At 47.5% G+C, this 21,114-nt stretch overlaps 2 protein-coding genes across 6 annotated transcripts in view; one reads left to right on the forward strand and one right to left on the reverse strand.

Moving 5' to 3' along the window:
- Positions 1–993: 993 nt before the first annotated feature.
- On the forward strand, positions 994–6,591 carry LOC140120944 (carbohydrate sulfotransferase 11-like). Of its 2 annotated transcripts, none has more exons than XM_072139993.1 (2): positions 994–1,146; positions 5,522–6,591. In XM_072139993.1, exons 1-2 carry the CDS (start codon positions 1,047–1,049, stop codon positions 6,331–6,333), a joined length of 912 nt encoding a protein of 303 aa, XP_071996094.1. In that variant the 5' UTR covers positions 994–1,046; the 3' UTR covers positions 6,334–6,591. The 2 variants fall into 2 exon arrangements, with proteins under 2 accessions (XP_071996094.1, XP_071996093.1); XM_072139992.1 differs by having other exon boundaries at positions 5,519–6,589.
- A 757-nt stretch (positions 6,592–7,348) lies between these two features.
- XDH (xanthine dehydrogenase) overlaps positions 7,349–21,114 on the reverse strand; it is an 81,547-nt gene continuing 67,781 nt past the window's right edge. For all 4 annotated transcript variants that reach the window (XM_072139991.1, XM_072139989.1, XM_072139990.1 and 1 more), the window contains 12 exons: positions 16,769–16,960; positions 16,436–16,581; positions 15,398–15,479; positions 15,221–15,316; positions 14,891–15,019; positions 10,605–10,679; positions 10,078–10,130; positions 9,865–9,979; positions 9,491–9,556; positions 9,096–9,284; positions 7,800–7,967; positions 7,349–7,610 (listed from right to left, as the gene is read on the reverse strand). In XM_072139991.1, the coding sequence (XP_071996092.1) occupies positions 7,560–7,610; positions 7,800–7,967; positions 9,096–9,284; positions 9,491–9,556; positions 9,865–9,979; positions 10,078–10,130; positions 10,605–10,679; positions 14,891–15,019; positions 15,221–15,316; positions 15,398–15,479; positions 16,436–16,581; positions 16,769–16,960 (1,362 nt within the window). In that variant the 3' untranslated portion in view covers positions 7,349–7,559. The remainder of the gene's footprint in view (positions 7,611–7,799; positions 7,968–9,095; positions 9,285–9,490; positions 9,557–9,864; positions 9,980–10,077; positions 10,131–10,604; positions 10,680–14,890; positions 15,020–15,220; positions 15,317–15,397; positions 15,480–16,435; positions 16,582–16,768; positions 16,961–21,114) is intronic.

Consider the following 21,114-nt stretch of genomic DNA (forward strand, 5'->3'; position numbering starts at 1 on the left):
ACATTGTCTCCTCCTGCACTCCCTCAGCACTTCCCCCTCTCTCTGCCTGATGTAATTTCTCAAAGTTGGAGTTGCTTCTGCACAGTGTAACAGCCTGAGAGTTACAGCATGGAGGGGTTCCCAGGAGCCCTCTTGGCTCATTAGAATAACTATAAACGTTGATTTTAGAAGCAAGGAGGCCATGGATAACACATTTAAGAAGATACCTTTACATGTTTTCAAGATCTCTGCTTGCCGTCAGTGAATGTGGATGTTCACTGGGGTTGAAAAGGTCTGATATTACTCCGTGCAGAGAGTCTGTTAAATTCAGACAATCTTCTGTAAGCTAAGTATATTCCCAACATGACTCTGTTCCTATAGATTGTTACAATGTATCAGTGCAGGAAAAATGTAGCAATCTGAGCCGCCATTGAGAGGTCGAAAAGTGTCTTGGATACAAATGAAAAAAAAAACCTCATATTTAGGCTACATGCACACTGCCGTGAGCCCGCCGCACCATAGCACGGCGGGCACAGGGCAGCGCGGGGAGAGGAGGAGGAGGTGAGCACCGCTCACCCCCGCCCCTCTCCATAGCGATATATGGCCGCGGCGCCGTAATACGGGAAAAGATAGGACACCGTACCGTAATACGGGAAAAGATAGGACACCGTACCGTAATACGGGAAAAGATAGGACACCGTACCGCTCCCGTAGGGCGCCGTGAGTCCATAGAAGTGTATGGGGGACGTATATCGGCCGCATATACGCCCCCCATACGGTAGTGTGAATGTAGCCTTAGAGATTTGCTTGCTCTCTGCTTTCTGTGAGTTCTAGACAGATCACATAACAGACCAGCACACTGATCTGCTGAAACCCTCTGCGCTGCTGTGGCACACTCTCTCTTGTACCTGCAGACCCCCCAGGACATGCCCCCACCAGCAGATATACTTTGTATCCCTCTGCAGGACAGATTTGTGTCAAGTGTACTTTAACCTCTTGTTTGTTGGCCGCAGTGGGGGAGGGGGAGGACACAACAGCCGCAGTTTGTTCCCTTCCAGGACCTGACGATGAAGTTTATGATCCGATTAGTGATATTACTGATCGTGTTGGGAATTATTTTCTTGTGGATGAAGACGGTGATAGTTTGGCAGCGGCAGGTGGTGACAGGTGAGGGGTCAGGGTTGAAATCAGATTCTCCTGAGCTGGAGGAGTGACATCACTAGAGGAGTGACATCACCACTCACAGTGCAGTGACATCATAATCAGACCTTTGTGTATGATGTTAGCAGCAGCAGGACTGTAATAAATGGATTCATATTCCAGGATTGTACTGGGGTGTGTCCTCACACTGCTTTGTTCTGTACTCTCTGCAGCCAGTGTTAGGTATTGTCCATGGAGAGATGTGTAATCAGACCTATGTCTATATTATTAGTAGCAGCAGGACTGTGAAATATGAATTTTATATATTTTATGTGAATTTAGATGTGAACTGAGCCAAAATGTATAGCAGAAGATTGTATTCAATATATTAAGTGCATTATACACAAATTTAATGAGCCAATATTTAGGGGTCTTCTCATGTGGTCTGGGGGACCATATAACTGCAACTATTATACTACAGGTTATTGTAAACCTTTTATATGATTGCACAATTCTATCATTACCCATCATGCTACAGTACTGTATATGGCACAATGTGGATGGTGCCAGTCTGTGCCCTCATTAGTGCCAGCTCCTGTATTACTCATCCCCCATGACCTTATTCCTACATGTTCTGGGTCATGTACTGACAATCCGCAAGCATAGAGGTAAACAAACCGGATTCTTAAGGACAAGACGGACCCATGGAGGGGGGTCCCTGCATTCTGTACATTGTTCCTGTATTGCCACAGCTGGGACCTACGCCTTCTATTTTTATCTGGTTAATAGCAGCAGGACTGTGATATGTGGATTGATATTCCAGTATTGTAGCGTTTCCTCACACTTCTGTGCTCTGTACTCTCTGTATTAAACTGCTCCAATACCAGTTTATTCTACAGTATGTGGATGCCACTGGGGGGAACATTATATTATATGGTGGCACTGCTAATCAGGGTCTTCTTTGGGGAACCCAATGGCAATTATGCTACTTGGGTGTCTTAAGGAAGCGGAGGAGGGCATTATACTGTGATGGGGGCATTCTGCTTGCTGGTGCCAATCAGGGGCCCGGTGTCACCTTCTGCCTGCTACACTGGGGGTTGTAGCACGTGGTATGTAGTGTAGCCCAGGTGGCAGATAATGTGGCACAGGTTTCATGTAATGTAACCCTGATGACATGTAGTGTAGCCCTGGTGGCATGTTGTGTAGCACAGGTGACATGTAGTGTAGCACAGGTGACATGTAGTGTAGCCCTGGTGACATGTAGTATAGCCTTGGTGACATGTAGTGTAGCACAGGTGACATGTAGTGTAGAACAGGTGACATGTAGTGTAGCCCTGGTGACATGTAGTGCAGCCCTGGTGGCATGTAGTGTAGTCCTGGTGACATGTAGTTTAGCCCTGGTGACATGTAGTGTAGCCCTGGTGATATGTAGTGTAGCCCGGGAGTCATGTAGTGTAGCACAGGTGACATGTAGTGTAGCCCTGGTGACATGTAGTATAGCCTTGGTGACATGTAGTGTAGCCCGGGAGTCATGTAGTGTAGTACAGGAGGCATTAAGTACAGCCAGGATGGCATGTTGTGTAGCACGGGTGGTATGAAGTACAGCCAGGGTGACATGTAGTGTAGCACAGGTGACATGTAGTGCAGCCCTGGTGGCATGTGGTGTAGCTGTGGTGGCATGTAGTGTAGCCCTGGTGACATGTAGTATAGCTCTGGTGACATGTAGTGTAGTATAGGTGACATGTAGTGTAGTCCTGGTGGCATGTGGTGTAGCCGTGGTGGCATGTAGTGTAGCCCTGGTGGCATGTGGTGTAGCTGTGGTGGCATGTGGTGTAGCTGTGGTTGCATGTAGTGTAGCCCTGGTGACATGTAGTGTAGTATAGGTGACATGTAGTGTAGTCCTGGTGGCATGTGGTGTAGCCGTGGTGGCATGTATAGTAGCACAGGTGACATGTAGTGTAGCCCTGATGACATGTAGTGTAGCCCTGGTGACATGTAGTGTAGTATAGGTGACATGTAGTGTAGTCCTGGTGGCATGTGGTGTAGCCGTGGTGGCATGTATAGTAGCACAGGTGACATGTAGTGTAGCCCTGGTGACATGTAGTGTAGTCCTGGTGACATGTAGTGTAGCACAGGTGACATGTAGTGTAGCACAGGTGACATGTAGTGTAGTACAGGTGACATGTAGTGTAGCCCTGGTGACATGTAGTGTAGCCCTGGTGACATGTAGTGTAGCACAGGTGACATGTAGTGCAGTCCTGGTGACATGTAGTGTAGTACAGGTGACATGTAGTATAGTCCTGGTGACATGTAGTGCAGCCCTGGTGACATGTAGTGTAGTACAGGTGACATGTAGTATAGTCCTGGTGGCATGTAGTGTAGCCCTGGTGACATGTAGTGTAGCACAGGTGGCATGTGGTGTAGCTGTGGTTGCATGTGGTGTAGCCGTGGTGACATGTAGTGTAGCCCTGGTGACATGTAGTGTAGTACAGGTGACATGTAGTGTAGTATAGGTGACATGTAGTGTAGTCCTGGTGGCATGTGGTGTAGCCGTGGTGGCATGTAGTGTAGTACAGGTGGCATGTAGTATAGTCCTGGTGACATGTAGTGCAGCCCTGGTGACATGTAGTGTAGCCCTGGTGACATGTAGTGTAGTACAGGTGACATGTAGTGTAGTCCTGGTGACATGTAGTGTAGCCCTGGTGACATGTAGTGTAGTACAGGTGACATGTAGTATAGCTCTGGTGACATGTAGTGTAGCCCTGGTGACATGTAGTGTAGTACAGGTGACATGTAGTATAGTCCTGGTGACATGTAGTGTAGTCCTGGTGACATGTGGTATAGCTCTGGTGACATGTAGTGTAGCCCTGGTGACATGTAGTGTAGTACAGGTGACATGTAGTATAGCTCTGGTGACATGTAGTGTAGCCCTGGTGACATGTAGTGTAGTACAGGTGACATGTAGTATAGCTCTGGTGACACGTAGTATAGCCCTGGTGACATGTAGTGTAGTCCTGGTGACATGTGGTATAGCTCTGGTGACATGTAGTGTAGCCCTGGTGACATGTAGTGTAGTACAGGTGACATGTAGTATAGCTCTGGTGACATGTAGTGTAGCCCTGGTGACATGTAGTGTAGTACAGGTGACATGTAGTATAGCTCTGGTGACATGTAGTGTAGCCCTGGTGACATGTAGTGTAGTACAGGTGACATGCAGTGTAGCCCTGGTGACATGTAGTGTAGTACAGGTGACATGTAGTGTAGCACAGGTGACATGTAGTATAGCTCTGGTGACACGTAGTATAGCCCTGGTGACATGTAGTGTAGTCCTGGTGACATGTGGTATAGCTCTGGTGACATGTAGTGTAGTCCTGGTGACATGTAGTGTAGCACAGGTGACATGTAGTGTAGCTCTGGTTACACAATAGTCTGTAGCTCGGTGACCTCTGTGCAGTCGCAGTCTCATTACTGACTCATTACTCTGCGCTCTCTTCTACCTGAGGACACGTCGTCTCTTCCCGCACGTGGGATTGTTTTGTGTCACTTTTCGGAAAAGGAATAGAAACAGGAAACAGAGAAAATATCGGTCACACCCGACACCTAGAAAGTTACGAAAAGGAGAAGAATCCGGGGCTTACAGAGGGACAAGTCACTTATTCATCTCCAGAAAGTACAAAGATAATAGAATCAGCAATTATTATTATTGTTATTAATATTAATATTCTACTATCTAAATGATCTGTGAGATTCAGTTTCTTATTTTAGCCGGATACTGAGGTAACAGTATATTATATCTTTATATTCAAGCATTTTACTTGGGGGTTGTCCTCACACTGCTGTGCTCTTAGCTCTCTGTATGCTCTCCTCAGCAGCAGTCACTCCAGAGGGATGGAGCAGTTCAATGCAGGGAGCTAAGGTCGCAGCAGTGTGAGGAAATTTTCCCAGTACAATCCTGGAATATAAATCCATATATCGCAGTCCTGCTGCTACTAACAACATACACAGAGGTCTAATAACACATCTATCCTGCTGCAATCCCTAACACTGGCTGCAGAGAGCACAGAGCACAGCAGTGTGAGGACCCCTTTATAAAATCCTGGAACATAAATCCATATTTCACAGTCCTGCTGCTACTAACAACATACACAATGGTCTAATAACATATCTATCCTGCTGCAATACCTAACACTGGCTGTAGAGAGCACAGCAGTGTGAGGACCCCTTTATAAAATCCTGGAATATACAGTAAATCCGTATTTCACAGTCCTGCTGCTACTAACAACCTACACAAAGGTCTGATTACGCATCTCTCCAGGGACAGTACATAACCCTTGCTGCAGGACTCTTTATAAGGATGATGCTAGACGTTCTGCACTCATAGTTGCTTCTTCGCCTCCAGCAGATATAAGAGAAGATCACAGGAGAACTTCCATCACCTTAGACTCGTTCCTTCACGTCCAGCAACTCAGGAAGAAGCGGCTAAGACAATTTTGTCGGCGGTTTCCGCAGTTGCGTAGCGTGAAGGCATCGGACTCTGCAGAACATCTTCTGTCCACCGTGACCATCAGCCACAAGCTCCGGACACTTTACTGCAAACCCCCAGACGTGTCCATCGATGGGTGGGAAGAGCTCATCCAAGATCTGGAGAGAAGATCTGAGGTGACGCTAAGGAACGTCCTACCTATAGGTGACAACTCCTCCTCCATCCCTGACCGGATGGTGAACTACAACTCCGCAACGTTGGCTCGTGTGCTCCGGACTTACACCAAGGTTCTCTTCGTTGGAGATCCATTGGAAAGACTTGTGTCCATCTACATGCAGGGCCATTCCGGGGAGGTCTCCTTCGAGGAGTTCATTGAAGACATCCTGATGATGGAGACCCGGGATGATGGTGGCTCCACCAGCTCCGTCCTCCACCTGTGTTACCCTTGTTTTGTCCGCTATGACCACATCGTTTTACTCGATTTCCTCCAGGCTGAAGCGTCTCATGTACTGAGGAGGATCGGGGTATCGGAGGCGGTGGAGCTGCCGCCCCCCATAGACCGGCAGATGAAGGTGACCTCGCGGTGGCTCTCCCAGAAGTTATTCCAAGCGTTGGACAAGGAGCTGCTCCAGCAGATCACTGAGCTCTACTCCTGGGACTTCACCGCCTTCCCATTGCGCAACCAATTATTTGGGAATAGGACTTTGTCCGAAAATGTGAAATTATCATAATCTGGATTATTTATTTTTCTCCAATAAACTTTTTACTTTATTTTTTACTCAATTTTATAGGATTTCAACTATTTGCATAAAATTTTGTGTTTACTTTGGCAAACCCCTTATGTATTGCCTCAAAGTGTCTACAGCTTGCAAATAGTTTTGTTCAAAGGTTTCCATGCAGAGTTATGAAGTTACTATTATCATAGGTCTGTACTTCACTAGAATTTCTGCCACCACTAGGGGGAGCTCACTGAATACTGATTGTTTTTTTACATTTTATTGTGGCTGTAAAAATGAATCTTCAGTGAGCTCCCCCTAGTGGTGGCTTTGGACAGACAGTATTTCATTACTTAAAGGAATTGTTGGAGATCCAAAATGACTCCCAAACCAATAATACTGCAGTGTAGGGAACTTTAATGGAAGGCGATGAAGCACCGCAGAGCATTGCAGAGATGATCCTTTTTTTGATGGATATGCAAATGAGCTTTCAAGAGCACTAGGGGTGAGCCAGATTTGCCCACAGATGACTGAGATGCTGGAGAGGATGAGATTGTCAAAGGGGTAGTGACTCCAGGGGAGAGATAGAGAGGAACTTATGTCTGTCCATAGGTAAGTTGGGCCCGCCTCCAGGGCACTTGTAATATGATTTGCATAAGCATAAAAAAAATTCTATTGTTTCTCAATTTGTTGTTTCCTTTGGACCTAAAAATGAGGTGGAGACACTTCAGGATATTAGAATCTGGGCAAATAGGTCTCGGTGTCTGATCCGGGTGAAGCCGAGGTGTGATTGATACAGAAACATCTCAAGTACAAGAATTACTCATATAGAATACAATGTATCCATGATGACATCATATCAGGACGCGCCACGTGCAGATTATGTCTCCAGGGGAAGGCGTTGGGGAGCCACCGACTGGTGACATGAGGGGCACAGTGAGGCCTGGGCAGGATCAGCCCCCGGGGCAGATGCCGATTCACACTGGGGCTTCTTCTATCTAAAGTTATATACTCCATGTTTGTTAATATCTTCATTCCGCTGTACCCGTCATCATGGCACATTATTATATTTAACAATATTATTCATTATTATTTAACATTATTATTATTATACAATAAATTACAGGTATCACATATTACATAGATGTATACATATATATAATGGATGGGGGAGGGGTCAGTCATTGTGCCTCCTCCTAGGATCCGTCCTCATGGGTTTATATGTACATGGATCTCCGGTTCTAGACCCTTATAGACCACGGTTTAAACGTCCCGGGTTCCGGAGCAGGACACTGAAGGAAGACGAGCAAGAAGAGTTATTACAGGAGATTATATCACAGGTGCAGCTTTACTAATTCTGAAGATTATTACGGCGCCGCCCCTTTAAGAAAGCCACATCCCTTTTTATATCCAGAACCTTTAATACTGTGTAACTAGACTCATGGTGACTAAGGGGATACAAACCAGTGATAGACACCTACCAGTCTAGTGAACTGATCCACGCAGGCGTTACGGATCCGCTCCGGTGTTGCCGGACTGTCCAGCCTAAATATCCCGCTGATGCCGGACTCTGCTCTGGCCGACATGATCGCATCTTTAATGGCATAAAAAATGGAGGCCGACAAGAAAAGTGGAGGCTCCCCGACAGCCTGGAAAGTGCAAATTGTGAATGTTATGTAGCAATGTCTACAGGAGCTCGCAACAATGTATCTCACTGTATCAGTCGTGTCATGTGATGGGGGGGGGGCTCCGGACCAAGACCCAATATTATTACACAGAGACATATTACAGAACCCCTAAAATTGTCCCCTCTTCCCCAGCCACTTCTGCACAATCTATAAGGCTGACATTATGTCAAGTCAACAAAGTCAGATTGGTAGGGTCTGGTAGGACAACAGGAGCCCCCCAAAAAGAGCAGGTCAAATCTCCAGTGGGGGTCTGACACCGCACCTCTACCTCCCAGGCTAGTGACTGGTCCTGTTTGCAATTAATTCCCATTTAAGTGAATGGAACTGAGCTGCAATACCCGGCACAGCCACTATGCAATCTACAGCACTATGCTTTGTCAGCATTAAAAAAAATACCAAAATGGGCTTCAAACAGATGATTGGTGGGGTTATCAATATAGAAATCCTCGGGCTGCCACCAGGGGAGCCCAATGTGTAGAGATTATTATAGATTGAATGTTTTATATTCAATCCTGTATACATCTATATGCAGAGAGCTCCCCCTAGTGGTGGCCACATACAGCCAGAATACTAACTGCACTGTACAGGTATTACTCCAGAATCTTTGCACTGCCACTAGGGGGAGCCCAATGTGTAGAGATTATTATAGATTGAATGTTTTATATTCAATCCTGTATACATCTATATGCAGAGAGCTCCCCCTAGTGGTGGCCACATACAGCCAGAATACTAACTGCACTGTACAGGTATTACTGCAGAATCTTTGCACTGCCACTAGGGGGAGCCCAATGTGTAGAGATTATTATAGATTGAATGTTTTATATTCAATCCTGTATAAATCTATATGCAGAGAGCTCCCCCTAGTGGTGGCCACATACAGCCAGAATACTAACTGCACTGTACAGGTATTACTCCAGAATCTTTGCACTGCCACCAGGGGGAGCCCAATGTGTAGAGATTTTTACAGCTAGAATTTTTAATATTCGATACTATATGAATCTATATGCAGAGAGCTCCCCCTTGTGGTGGCCACATACACGCAGAATAATAAGTGTAATTTACATTTATTACTCCAGGGGGCAGCCTCACCTTGGATGAATATATGGCCTTGCTGTTTGGGCAATCCCGAAGAAGCGACACATTGAATTCCGCTGGGATGTCACCGAACGCTGGGATCTTGTACATTCCCGGGCCTCGGGTGTACAGGTTTCCTTCTGGGGAATATTTTAACTCTTCCAATGTGAAAAGTCCGAGTCCTTGGACAAATGCTCCTTCAACCTGCAGACAGAACACAAGAAGAATAGACAAGAAAATGTTATAACATTCTAGAATTGATCTAAATTTTGTAAAGCCCCATTGCCAGTATCGGATCACATTGGACTGTAATGGTTCCACGGGGATTGGAGGCAGGACATAAACTCTTCTAGTACGGGCCTAGTTCAACATGGCCGCTACATATACTGTAAGTATTCTGTGTAACTTACCTGCCCTATATCTAGTGCCGGGTTAAGGCTTGTACCAACGTCCATCACTATATTTGTACGCAGGTTCTGAAAAACATCATATAGAAAGTGAGAAGAACCTTGTGCCTATTGTTCCATGTGGATTCATTCCGTAATGTATATTTATAGTTTCCACTGCTTTATCTCCTGATACAAAGTTCCAAATCCTCTACATAGAAAAAGAAATAATAAATGATAAAATGATAAAATTGTATCTCCCTGCAGTCACCACTAGGGGGAGCTCAGGAGCTGACTGTAGACTGATTCTTATAGTATTCTATCAAATACTATTATGTTATATTGTATAATATTCCACCATTTAATATCATACAATAATAATCTATGCCATGTTTTACCGTGTGGTCACCCGTTAAACAATCGATTTCCACTTCAGAACAAGCCACCCCGTAGCTGAAGTAGTTGCTGGGTGTCCCCTTATTCGTCTCAGGGTCATAACCGATGCCGTCAATCCTTAAAGACAAAATAATCTAATAATGAATACATATTCATGTATAGAGCAATATATAGACATATATATATGGGGACATAGAATAATGTATATGGAATACCTATAGAATCCAGTGGTCGAGAGGCTGACTCTGTCCTCATAGGCGGCTCTGATCTAGAGCAAAAAGCATAAAACTTTTATCAAAATTTTACATTTCATTTAATTGGGATTAAGCAAAAATTCTAACTTTGCATTCTCCTTTTTGGCCACAAGGTGTCACACTGCAAACTGTATCCATATTTTACTGGTAAAGGTAAAGTATCTCGCTTTACTGCTGCTGTGAAGTATGTGACACCTTGACGATCAGCTGTGAATTCTCCATTATTTGCAGTCACATCTTCTAATGTTGAAGAAATGCATCAAAAGGGCAACTCCAATCTATAGTATTTCTAAGTTCATGTAGATTATATTTAAAGGGGTCCCCTATATGAGCCTGAGTAGGGCAGAGAACCTATGTTCAATATGTTTTACCATTCATATGAGGGTGTGCAATGTAGGACTATGTTATTACTGTAATGTCGGGATGTCTTGATTGAGAGAATGGACCGTCCCTTTAATTATTATTATAATGAATGAATGGACACATACCCAGCTTTCCCATGTTCCATTGGGGTCAGATTTTTTGTACGGCTCCAGCCTCTCGAGTAATGTCTGACAGGCGTTCTGGAACAATAAGAAGATGATTATGAACATGCAGAACACTAATTGTAATAATTATTTATATATATATATATATATATATATATATATATATATATAGGATATTCAGAGGGAAAGCATTTGTGGAGCACAGCTTATCCCCACGAAAATAATTGTTTATGATTTCCACAGCCACCACCAGGGGGAGCTCAATACCTACAATAAAAACAACTGAGTTCATTAGGAGCTGTATGTAGCCGGCTCCCCCTAGGGATGACATAAGGAAACAAGAATATTATTCATCAGGACATGGAAAGAGTTCCCCATACAGATACACTGCATAGACACAATACACTATACACAGTACAAATACAGTATCTACTATACATAGTACATACAGTACAGTATACACAGTACAGAAACAGTATCATGGGTGTAACTAGAAGGAACAGGGCCACATTGCAGACTTCTGAATGGGGCCCCCTTCCACTTTATACATATTTGTGTACTCACACATGTGAGTTACAATCACACATATTTAAATATTTATATACTTATATACATACACTGCAAATGCACACTATATATATATATACATACACTCACCGGCCACTTTATTAGGTACACCTGTCCAACTGCTCGTTAACACTTAATTTCTAATCAGCCAATCACATGGCGGCAACTCAGTGCATTTAGGCATGTAGACATGGTCAAGACAATCTCCTGCAGTTCTCCCGAGCATCAGTATGGGGAAGAAAGGTGATTTGTGGCCTGTGAACGTGGCATGGTTGTTGGTGCCAGAAGGGCTGGTCTGAGTATTTCAGAAACTGCTGATCTACTGGGATTTTCACGCCCAACCATCTCTAGGGTTTACAGAGAATGGTCCGAAAAAGAAAAAACATCCAGTGAGCGGCAGTTCTGTGGGCGGAAATGCCTTGTTGATGCCAGAGGTCAGAGGAGAATGGGCAGACTGGTTCGAGCTGATAGAAAGGCAACAGTGACTCAAATCGCCACCCGTTACAACCAAGGTAGGTAGAAGAGCATCTCTGAACTCACAGTACGTCCAACTTTGAGGCAGATGGGCTACAGCAGCAGAAGACCACACCGGGTGCCACTCCTTTCAGCTAAGAACAGGAAACTGAGGCTACAATTTGCACAAGCTCATCGAAATTGGACAGTAGAAGATTGGAAAAACGTTGCCTGGTCTGATGAGTCTCGATTTCTGCAGCGACATTCGGATGGTAGGGTCAGAATTGGGCGTCAACAACATGAAAGCATGGATCCATCCTGCCTTGTATCAGCGGCTCAGGCTGGTGGTGGTGGTGTCATGGATCCATCCTGCCTTGTATCAGCGGCTCAGGCTGGTGGTGGTGGTGTCATGGATCCATCCTGCCTTGTATCAGCGGGTCAGGCTGGTGGTGGTGGTGTCATGGATCCATCCTGCCTTGTATCAGCGGCTCAGGCTGGTGGTGGTGGTGTCATGGATCCATCCTGCCTTGTATCAGCGGCTCAGGCTGGTGGTGGTGGTGTCATGGATCCATCCTGCCTTGTATCAGCGGCTCAGGCTGGTGGTGGTGGTGTCATGGATCCATCCTGCCTTGTATCAGCGGCTCAGGCTGGTGGTGGTGGTGTCATGGATCCATCCTGCCTTGTATCAGCGGGTCAGGCTGGTGGTGGTGGTGTCATGGATCCATCCTGCCTTGTATCAGCGGCTCAGGCTGGTGGTGGTGGTGTCATGGATCCATCCTGCCTTGTATCAGCGGCTCAGGCTGGTGGTGGTGTCATGGATCCATCCTGCCTTGTATCAGCGGCTCAGGCTGGTGGTGCTGGTGTCATGGATCCATCCTGCCTTGTATCAGCGGGTCAGGCTGGTGCTGGTGGTGTCATGGATCCATCCTGCCTTGTATCAGCGGCTCAGGCTGGTGGTGCTGGTGTCATGGATCCATCCTGCCTTGTATCAGCGGGTCAGGCTGGTGGTGCTGGTGTCATGGATCCATCCTGCCTTGTATAAGCGGCTCAGGCTGGTGGTGCTGGTGTCATGGATCCATCCTGCCTTGTATCAGCGGCTCAGGCTGGTGGTGCTGGTGTCATGGATCCATCCTGCCTTGTATCAGCGGCTCAGGCTGGTGGTGGGGGTGTCATGGATCCATCCTGCCTTGTATCAGCGGCTCAGGCTGGTGGTGGTGGTGCCATGGATCCATCCTGCCTTGTATCAGCGGGTCAGGCTGGTGGTGGTGGTGTCATGGATCCATCCTGCCTTGTATCAGCGGCTCAGGCTGGTGGTGGTGGTGTCATGGATCCATCCTGCCTTGTATCAGCGGCTCAGGCTGGTGGTGCTGGTGTCATGGATCCATCCTGCCTTGTATCAGCGGGTCAGGCTGGTGGTGCTGGTGTCATGGATCCATCCTGCCTTGTATAAGCGGCTCAGGCTGGTGGTGCTGGTGTCATGGATCCATCCTGCCTTGTATCAGCGGCTCAGGCTGGTGGTGGTGGTGTCATGGATCCATCCTGCCTTGTATCAGCGGGTCAGGCTGGTGCTGGTGGTGTCATGGATCCATCCTGCCTTGTATCAGGGGGTCAGGCTGGTGGTGGTGGTGTCATGGATCCATCCTGCCTTGTATCAGCGGCTCAGGCTGGTGGTGGTGGTGTCATGGATCCATCCTGCCTTGTATCAGCGGCTCAGGCTGGTGGTGGTGGTGTCATGGTGTCTTTGGGCCCCTTGGTACAACGCCACAGCCTACCTGAGTATTGTTGCTGACCATGTCCATCCCTTTATGAGCACAATGTACCCTGTAACATCTGATGGCTACTTTCAGCAGGATAATGCGCCAGGTCATAAAGCTGGAATCATCTCACACTGGTTTCTTGAACATGACAATGAGGTCACTGGACACAAATGGCCTCCACAGTCACCAGATCTCATCCAATAGAGCATCTTTGGGATGTGGTGGAACGGGAGATTCGCATCATGGATGTGCAGCCGACAAATCTGCGGCAACTGTGTGATGCCATCATGTCACTATGGAGCAAAATCTCTGAGGAGCTTCCAGCACCTTGTTGTATCTATGCCACGAAGAATTGAGGCAGTTCTGAAGGCAAAAGGGGGTCCAACCCGTTACTAGCATGGTGTACCTAATAAAGTGGCCGGTGAGTGTATATACACAACACATATGCACACACTGATAGACCATATACACACATGCATACAATACCATATACAGACATACAACATATACACTCCCAATACCCCAGATGCTGGGGGCCCCTGACACTGTGGACCCATAGCAGCTGCTATGGCTGCTACCCCTGTAGTTACGCCCCTGCACAGTATACACAGTACAGACACAGTATACAGTATACACAGTATAGATACAGTACACTATACACAGTACAGACACAGTATACAGTATGCACAGTATAGATACAGTACACTCTCGTACACAGTACAGTCACAGTATACAGTATACACAGTATAGATACAGTACACTATACACAGTACAGACACAGTATACACAGTATAGATACAGTACACTATACACAGTACAGACACAGTATACAGTATGCACAGTATAGATACAGTACACTCTCGTACACAGTACAGTCACAGTATACAGGATAGACATAGAATACAGTATACACAGTACATACCCAGTGTATACAATACAGACACAGTATACAGTATATACACAGTATAGACACAGTACATAAGATACACAGTACAGACAGTATATAGTATATACAATACGGGTACACTACAGTATACATAGCACAGTATACAGTATACTCAGTACGGACACAGAATACAGTATACATGATACACAGTACAGGCACAGTATATAGTATATACTGTAAAGTATACACAATACAGGTAATAATTATTATTATTATTTTTATAGCGCACACAGATACCGCAGCGCTGCACTGTGCTTACCAGATCAGTCCCTGTCCCCAATGGGACTCACAATCTAAACAACCTACCAGTAAGTTTTGCAGTGTGGGAGGAAACCGGAGGACCCAGAGGAAACCCACGCAAACACGGAGAGAACATACAAACCAGTATATTACAGTATATAGTATACACAGTACAGACACAGTATATAGTATACACAGTACAGACACAGTACACAGTATACACAGTACAGACACAGTACACAGTATACAGTACACATACAGTACAGTATACAGTACACAGTACAGGCACAGTATACAGGACAATGATGCTCTCGGGCTCTTACATATATGGCCATGCCATTGAGGTCTGAGCTGACAGACGCAGCGGTCGGGGAGGTGTTGGGGACTGTGTTGGTGCTGGTTTCGCTGATATGGATCTTTGAGGTCGGTATTCCCAAAGCTTTACTAGCGACCTGAGAAACGGAAGACAACATTAGATCCCAGCGATGGAGAATATTACGTGACATATCCGGGGTCTGTCCTTGTGACATCTTACTGCTACAGAATTGTACACCTGATGGATCAGACTACACAGGGTCAGTTTGTGGTCTGTGACCATGGAGACGCATAGACCTGCAGAGGGGCTGGATACATAAAACCACAGGACTGTATACCTGGATCATCTTGGTGTGAAGCCCTTGACCCATTTCTGTTCCTCCATGAGTCAGGAGGACTGACCCATCCGTGTACACGTGGACCAGGGCCCCGGCCTGTAATAGACAGGTATAATTAATGGGATAAAAGTAACATATAACGCAGCGGTATTAAAGGTACAATAAAGAGACGCGCACCTGATTGAGGAACGAAAGGGTGAAGCTGATGCCGAACTTGGTGGGGATGATGGCGATGCCCCTCTTCTTCCAGCGATGCTGCCTGATGGGGGGGGGGCACAACATACAGGACCAGGTCAGAGGGGTGAACCACATACAACCATCCCTTTAAGCCAACGTGGTGCAATGTCTATGACTATAGTGTTATACCATGTACCTCCTGTAGGGGGCAGCCTATAACATAACCACATAATGACATGGGGGCCCCTGGCGGTTGTAGTCATCTACTACTATATGTAACTACATGTAACTATATGCCACTATATGTAACTACATGTAACTATATGCCACTATATGCCACTATATGTAACTACATGTAACTATATGCCACTATATGCCACTATATGCCACTATATGTAACTATATGTAACTATATGCCACTATATGTAACTACATGTAACTATATGCCACTCACTATATGTAACTATATGCCACTCACTATATGTAACTATATGTAACTATATGCCACTATATGTAACTATATGCCACTCACTATATGTAACTATATGCCACTATATGTAACTATATGCCACTATATGTAACTATATGTAACTATATGTAACTATATGCCACTATATGTAACTACATGTAACTATATGCCACTCACTATATGTAACTATATGCCACTCACTATATGTAACTATATGTAACTATATGCCACTATATGTAACTATATGCCACTCACTATATGTAACTATATGTAACTATATGCCACTATATGTAACTATATGCCACTCACTATATGTAACTATATGCCGCTATATGTAACTATATGCCACTATATGTAACTATATGTAACTATATGTAACTATATGCCACTATATGTAACTATATGCCACTATATGTAACTATAAGTAACTATTGTTACATTGTTCTTTCCGAGAAAACTAGATCCACCGAGTATGTGAGTAACCACCAAGCTGTGCGCCTTCGTAACCATCATCACAAAAGCCTGACCAATGCCATTCTGACCGACAGACCAAAACTTTTATTCCTCACTTGTTAAACGTTGCGATTGCGATTCTCCTTTCGTGGTAGCAGGAGTTCTTCAGACATTCATCCCAGCAGCGGTGGACATTGAAGGATTCCAGTTTCTGACCGAAATGTGTGAGATCCCCCTCCTGGTACATGTTCAGCTTCCGGACCTGTGAGAGGAGAGAAGATCCAAGTCAATGGTCAACTATTACTAAACTGCAATACTTGAAATGGCCTGTGGATTAAGGTGGCGCTGTTTCAGCAGCCAGGATACTTTTAATCAATATTTCTATATTCTTCTTCTCCCTATAGAAGTTGTTCCCCTATGGATATCTCACATACAGGTAACAAGCTTACATGTTCAGGTGGCAGTCTGCACACCTCCGCCACGTCCGTCATCCAAGCTTCAGCCACCATCATTCCTTGTGGGCCACCAAAACCTCGGAAAGCCGTATTAGAGGGTAAGTTGGTCTTACAGACGTATCCTGTGCCTTTAATGTTGGGGATATTGTAAGAGTTGTCCATATGGAATATAGTCCTGTCCATAATCTGACAAAAAGAAGAGATTGATGATTCTGAATGCAGAACCTGAACAAGCAGGACATTTCATAGCAAGTGCAGCTCTGGGGTATAATACAGGATGTAACTCAGGATCAGTACAGGATAAGTAATGTCATGTATGTACACAGTGACTGCACCAGCAGCAGAATAGTGAGTGCAGCTCTGGAGTATAATACAGGATGTAACTCAGGATCAGTACAGGATAAGTAATGTCATGTATGTACACAGTGACTGCACCAGCAGCAGAATAGTGAGTGCAGCTCTGGGGTATAATACAGGATGTAACTCAGGATCAGTACAGGATAAGTAATGTCATGTATGTACACAGTGACTGCACCAGCAGCAGAATAGTGAGTGCAGCTCTGGAGTATAATACAGGATGTAACTCAGGATCAGTACAGGATAAGTAATGTCATGTATGTACACAGTGACTGCACCAGCAGCAGAATAGTGAGTGCAGCTCTGGGGTATAACACAGGATGTAACTCAGGATCAGTACAGAATAAGTAATGTCATGTATGTACACAGTGACTGCACCAGCAGCAGAATAGTGAGTGCAGCTCTGGGGTATAATACAGGATGTAACTCAGGATCAGTACAGGATAAGTAATGTCATGTATGTACACAGTGACTGCACCAGCAGCAGATAGTGAGTGCATCTCTGGAGCTCGTTAGCTCGTTATCTCTGTCTGTTGCTGTGAGAGGCTGTGTGCTGCTGCTGCTCTGAGCTCCAGGAATAATCCACCTCCACCTGGGGCCTGCTCTCTCCCTTCCCAGGGAGGGGGTGGGTTTCCAGGCATGAGCCAGAGCGGCAAGCCCCAGGCTCCTGCTTCCCGGGCCAGGCCGGCGGGGGGCAGGGGTAGCCAGGAACCGGCCAGCGCTATGGAGGACTCAGGGGTGAGACGTTCCACCAGGAGTCGTAGTAATACTGCCCCTACTCCCCCTGGGTCTAGTGTGAAGCGGCGCAGCAAGAACCTGGATATCCATGATGGTGCGGGTGACAGCGGTCCTTCCGGGGCTGGAACTATGAAGCGGCGTGCTCACAGAGGTAAGGCTGACCATGCGGGGGGAGGCTGGGCGGTGCAGGGGCCCCGGGAGTCTTTGTCCACCTATGCCTCCCGGGTCCAGAGCCACCTCTGTGAGTACGAAGAGGCGACCAAGACCATCAGGAGGCTCCGGGAGGAGCTGCGATGTGCCCGCGCCAGGGCGAACACGGCGCCAAAGAAGCGCAAGACGGAGGTTAAAGGAGAGATTAATCACCTAAAGGCAGAGATTGACAAGCTGACAAAAAGAAAGACATTTATTTGTGATAACAGCGGACCATTTAAGGAAAAACTGATTAATGATGACCGATTTGCTCAGATGGCTGATAACAGAGAGCAAAGGCTGATGGGGTTGCAGCCTGCAAGCCAGGTGGAGGAGGAGGATGATGATGATGACGAGCAGCAGTTCCCACCTGGCGGCCTGCAGGAAGATCAGCAGGCCTCGTGCAGTGGGCCCCCTGCAGGACAGCCAGCAGTAACACCTCGCTCGGGGGAGGACAGTGACACCGGCAGCCAGGGAGGGGCGCTCATGGCGGAGATCCGGCTGCTCGAGTCCCCAGTGCGCATGGCGAACTTTTCTTTTGGTGATGAACTCCCAGAGGAAGCCGCTGGGGGGAGCAGCCGGAGGAAGGCAAAGAAGACCAGGCCCAAGCAGCAAGAAGAGGTACGATTCATCTTTACCCCCCTCCCTGTACACCCCCCCGGGCAAAGCGCAGGGTCAGCTCACTGTGCAAGCCCTGCTACCCAAACCCACCCGAGTACTGCTGTGGACCCGGTGCAAAGGTGCAGGGAGATTACAGGTGTGACATCTGATGTGGCGATGGGCTCCGTCTCTGTTTGTGGTAACAGTGGGGGAGCAGGGGAGGCATCGGCTGCAAGGCCGGACAGTCAGGGCGGCTCGGCAGTGGCGATAACATCAAAATCCAGTGCTGTGGTGCATCCCCCGCTGGGAGGGGGGGGATAGCCCGTCACTGGTGGCAGCTTCCGGTGCCTCGGCGCCTCTTCATGCTGTTGCCGCTGATCACTTAGTTGAGGGGCGGCGGCAGTGTGGAGGGGTCGCTGAGGCTGAGGGCTCCGGACCTCCCAGACAAAAAGTGTTATTCTGTGTTGGTGTTGGGGATAATTTGAATTCTGTGGAAATTGAAGATCAGCGGCGCCTCACACCGGCTAAAGAACAGCGGCGAATGTTACCTAGCCCCAGGAGAAGTAAAATAACATCTGCTACCGATGATGCGGAGGGCACAAGTGTGACAAGAGTTGTGGTCCCCTCTGGGCGATGCGCTGCGGGGGGACCCCCGTCCCTTGTGCCTGAAGATGCGGAGGTGGTCATGTCCCCTGATGTTGTTGCTGGTCCAGCCAGTGTGAGTGGAGTCAGTAATGTTGTGGTGGATAATGTGAATGGTGTGAGTGGTGCTGAATCTTTTCCAGCTTTGGGGGTGGGTGATGGAGGGACTGGTGGTGTGAGTGGCGTGGCTGAGTGTAACATGCAGGTGGGTAGTGTTAATGTGGTGGGTGCAGGGGTTGGTTCAGTTGCTCCCCCAGTGGCGGCCCCTATTAAGAGCTATGCCAGTGTCGCTGCTGGGGGAAGTAGGGGTCCATCATCCTCGTCTCTGGGCTCTGGGGACGGCTTTTTGCAACGGCGCCTCCTGCAGGCCTTACAGAAGGGAGAAAGGACGATCAATGTAGCGGGGCAGGAGGTTGATTTGTCGTTTTGGATAGAGAGGCACGGCCTGTCTGCCTTCCGAGTGCAAAGAGGCAGGGAGACATCATGGTCGCTCCCGACAACCGGGCCGGGTGCTAACCGTAGGAATGTGGTCCGTCTTCGGTGGCGTGGCAGTGATGTGTGTCCCCCTCGGGCACGGGTAGTTGAGCTGCTGCTGAAGATGGACTTCAAGGCGGCTGACATCTTTGCCTTGAACCATCCCTATGGTACATCTGAGTTTGATGTCAGCTTTGTTCGGCCGGAGGGGCTTGAGCTCTTCTGGTCCAACTATGAGCTGAGATACAACGAGCCCGAGTGGCGGGACTTTGCTGTGCAAGCAGTGTCCCGCCAGAGCGAACTCAAGAAAGTGACCGTTCTTACCCGTAACGAATCACTATCTTGCTTTGACATCATGACCTGGATGAATCGTTATGGAGAGGTACTGGGAGTACCCGAGAAAAATCGTGATGAGTATGGTATCTGGTCAGGGGCCTGGACCTTCATGGTGAAGTTGAGGCGTTCAGGTAACTCAGTCGCCCACATCCCTTCATCAGCCTTCCTGGGGAGGGATCGGATCCTGATCTTCTACCGGGGGCAGCCTAAGCTGTGTCACAGGTGCGGTGACCCCACACATTTCAGCGCAAACTGCACCGTGCAGAAGTGTGCGTTGTGTGGGGGTGTCGGCCATCTCGCTGCATCCTGTACAGGGCAGATTAGGTGTAACCTGTGTGGTGATCTCGGTCACCCGTACAGTCGTTGTCCTCTTTCCTTCGCTAATGCGGGCTCAGCCTCAGCGGATGAAAGCCATGGGGCTGAATCTGCTGGGGAGGGGACTAGCAGAGGCGGAGGAATGGAGGGGCCAGGGAAGAAAGACAGGAAAAAGACGCCTGCCCAGCTAAGGCGTCTAGAGAAGCGTCAACAGGAGAGAGAGCGGGGGGAGTCTCGGGCTACTCGGACAACCTCTGGCGCTCTACTGGAGACCACACCTGTCGCTGAGGCCCCAGGGGATGATGTACTGGATGAGGAGGTCAGGAGGATCGAGAGAGAGGAAGGTGCCACGTCCTCAGACTCCTCCCATTATGAGAGTATGGATGAGGATAATAGGGCGTGGCTAGAGGAAAAGCGTAAGCGTGGCGCCAAAAAGAAGAAAAAGGGTAAAAAGAAGGGGGGTGTAAGATCTTCTCCCTCCCTGACTAAGGTACCCAAGGAAGGTGCAACCAACCCCCCGCTGGTCGAACTTTCAAATCGATTCCTGGCCCTGGATGGAGCCTCTCCTGCCGATGGAGGGGCTGAGGGTGAAGGGACAGAGGTGGCGGAGGGGCCTGCAGGGGGTGCCGAGTCTCCCCCTGGGGAGTCAGGGTCCTCAGGAGGGGAGACTGGCCCAGAGTCTGGAGACG

This window comes from Engystomops pustulosus, chromosome 3 (genome assembly GCF_040894005.1).
Source record: "Engystomops pustulosus chromosome 3, aEngPut4.maternal, whole genome shotgun sequence".
Classification (NCBI taxonomy): Eukaryota; Metazoa; Chordata; class Amphibia; order Anura; family Leptodactylidae; genus Engystomops; species Engystomops pustulosus.

What these genes read in the sequence shown, in the direction of transcription:
- LOC140120944 (XM_072139992.1), top strand. Translation starts at nt 1,047, where the DNA reads ATGAAGTTTATGATCCGATTAGTGATATTACTGATCGTGTTGGGAATT. An exon ending in GCAGCGGCAGGTGGTGACAG is followed by an intron (nt 1,147 to 5,518) that starts GTGAGGGGTCAG and finishes CTTCGCCTCCAG; the next exon opens with CAGATATAAGAGAAGATCAC.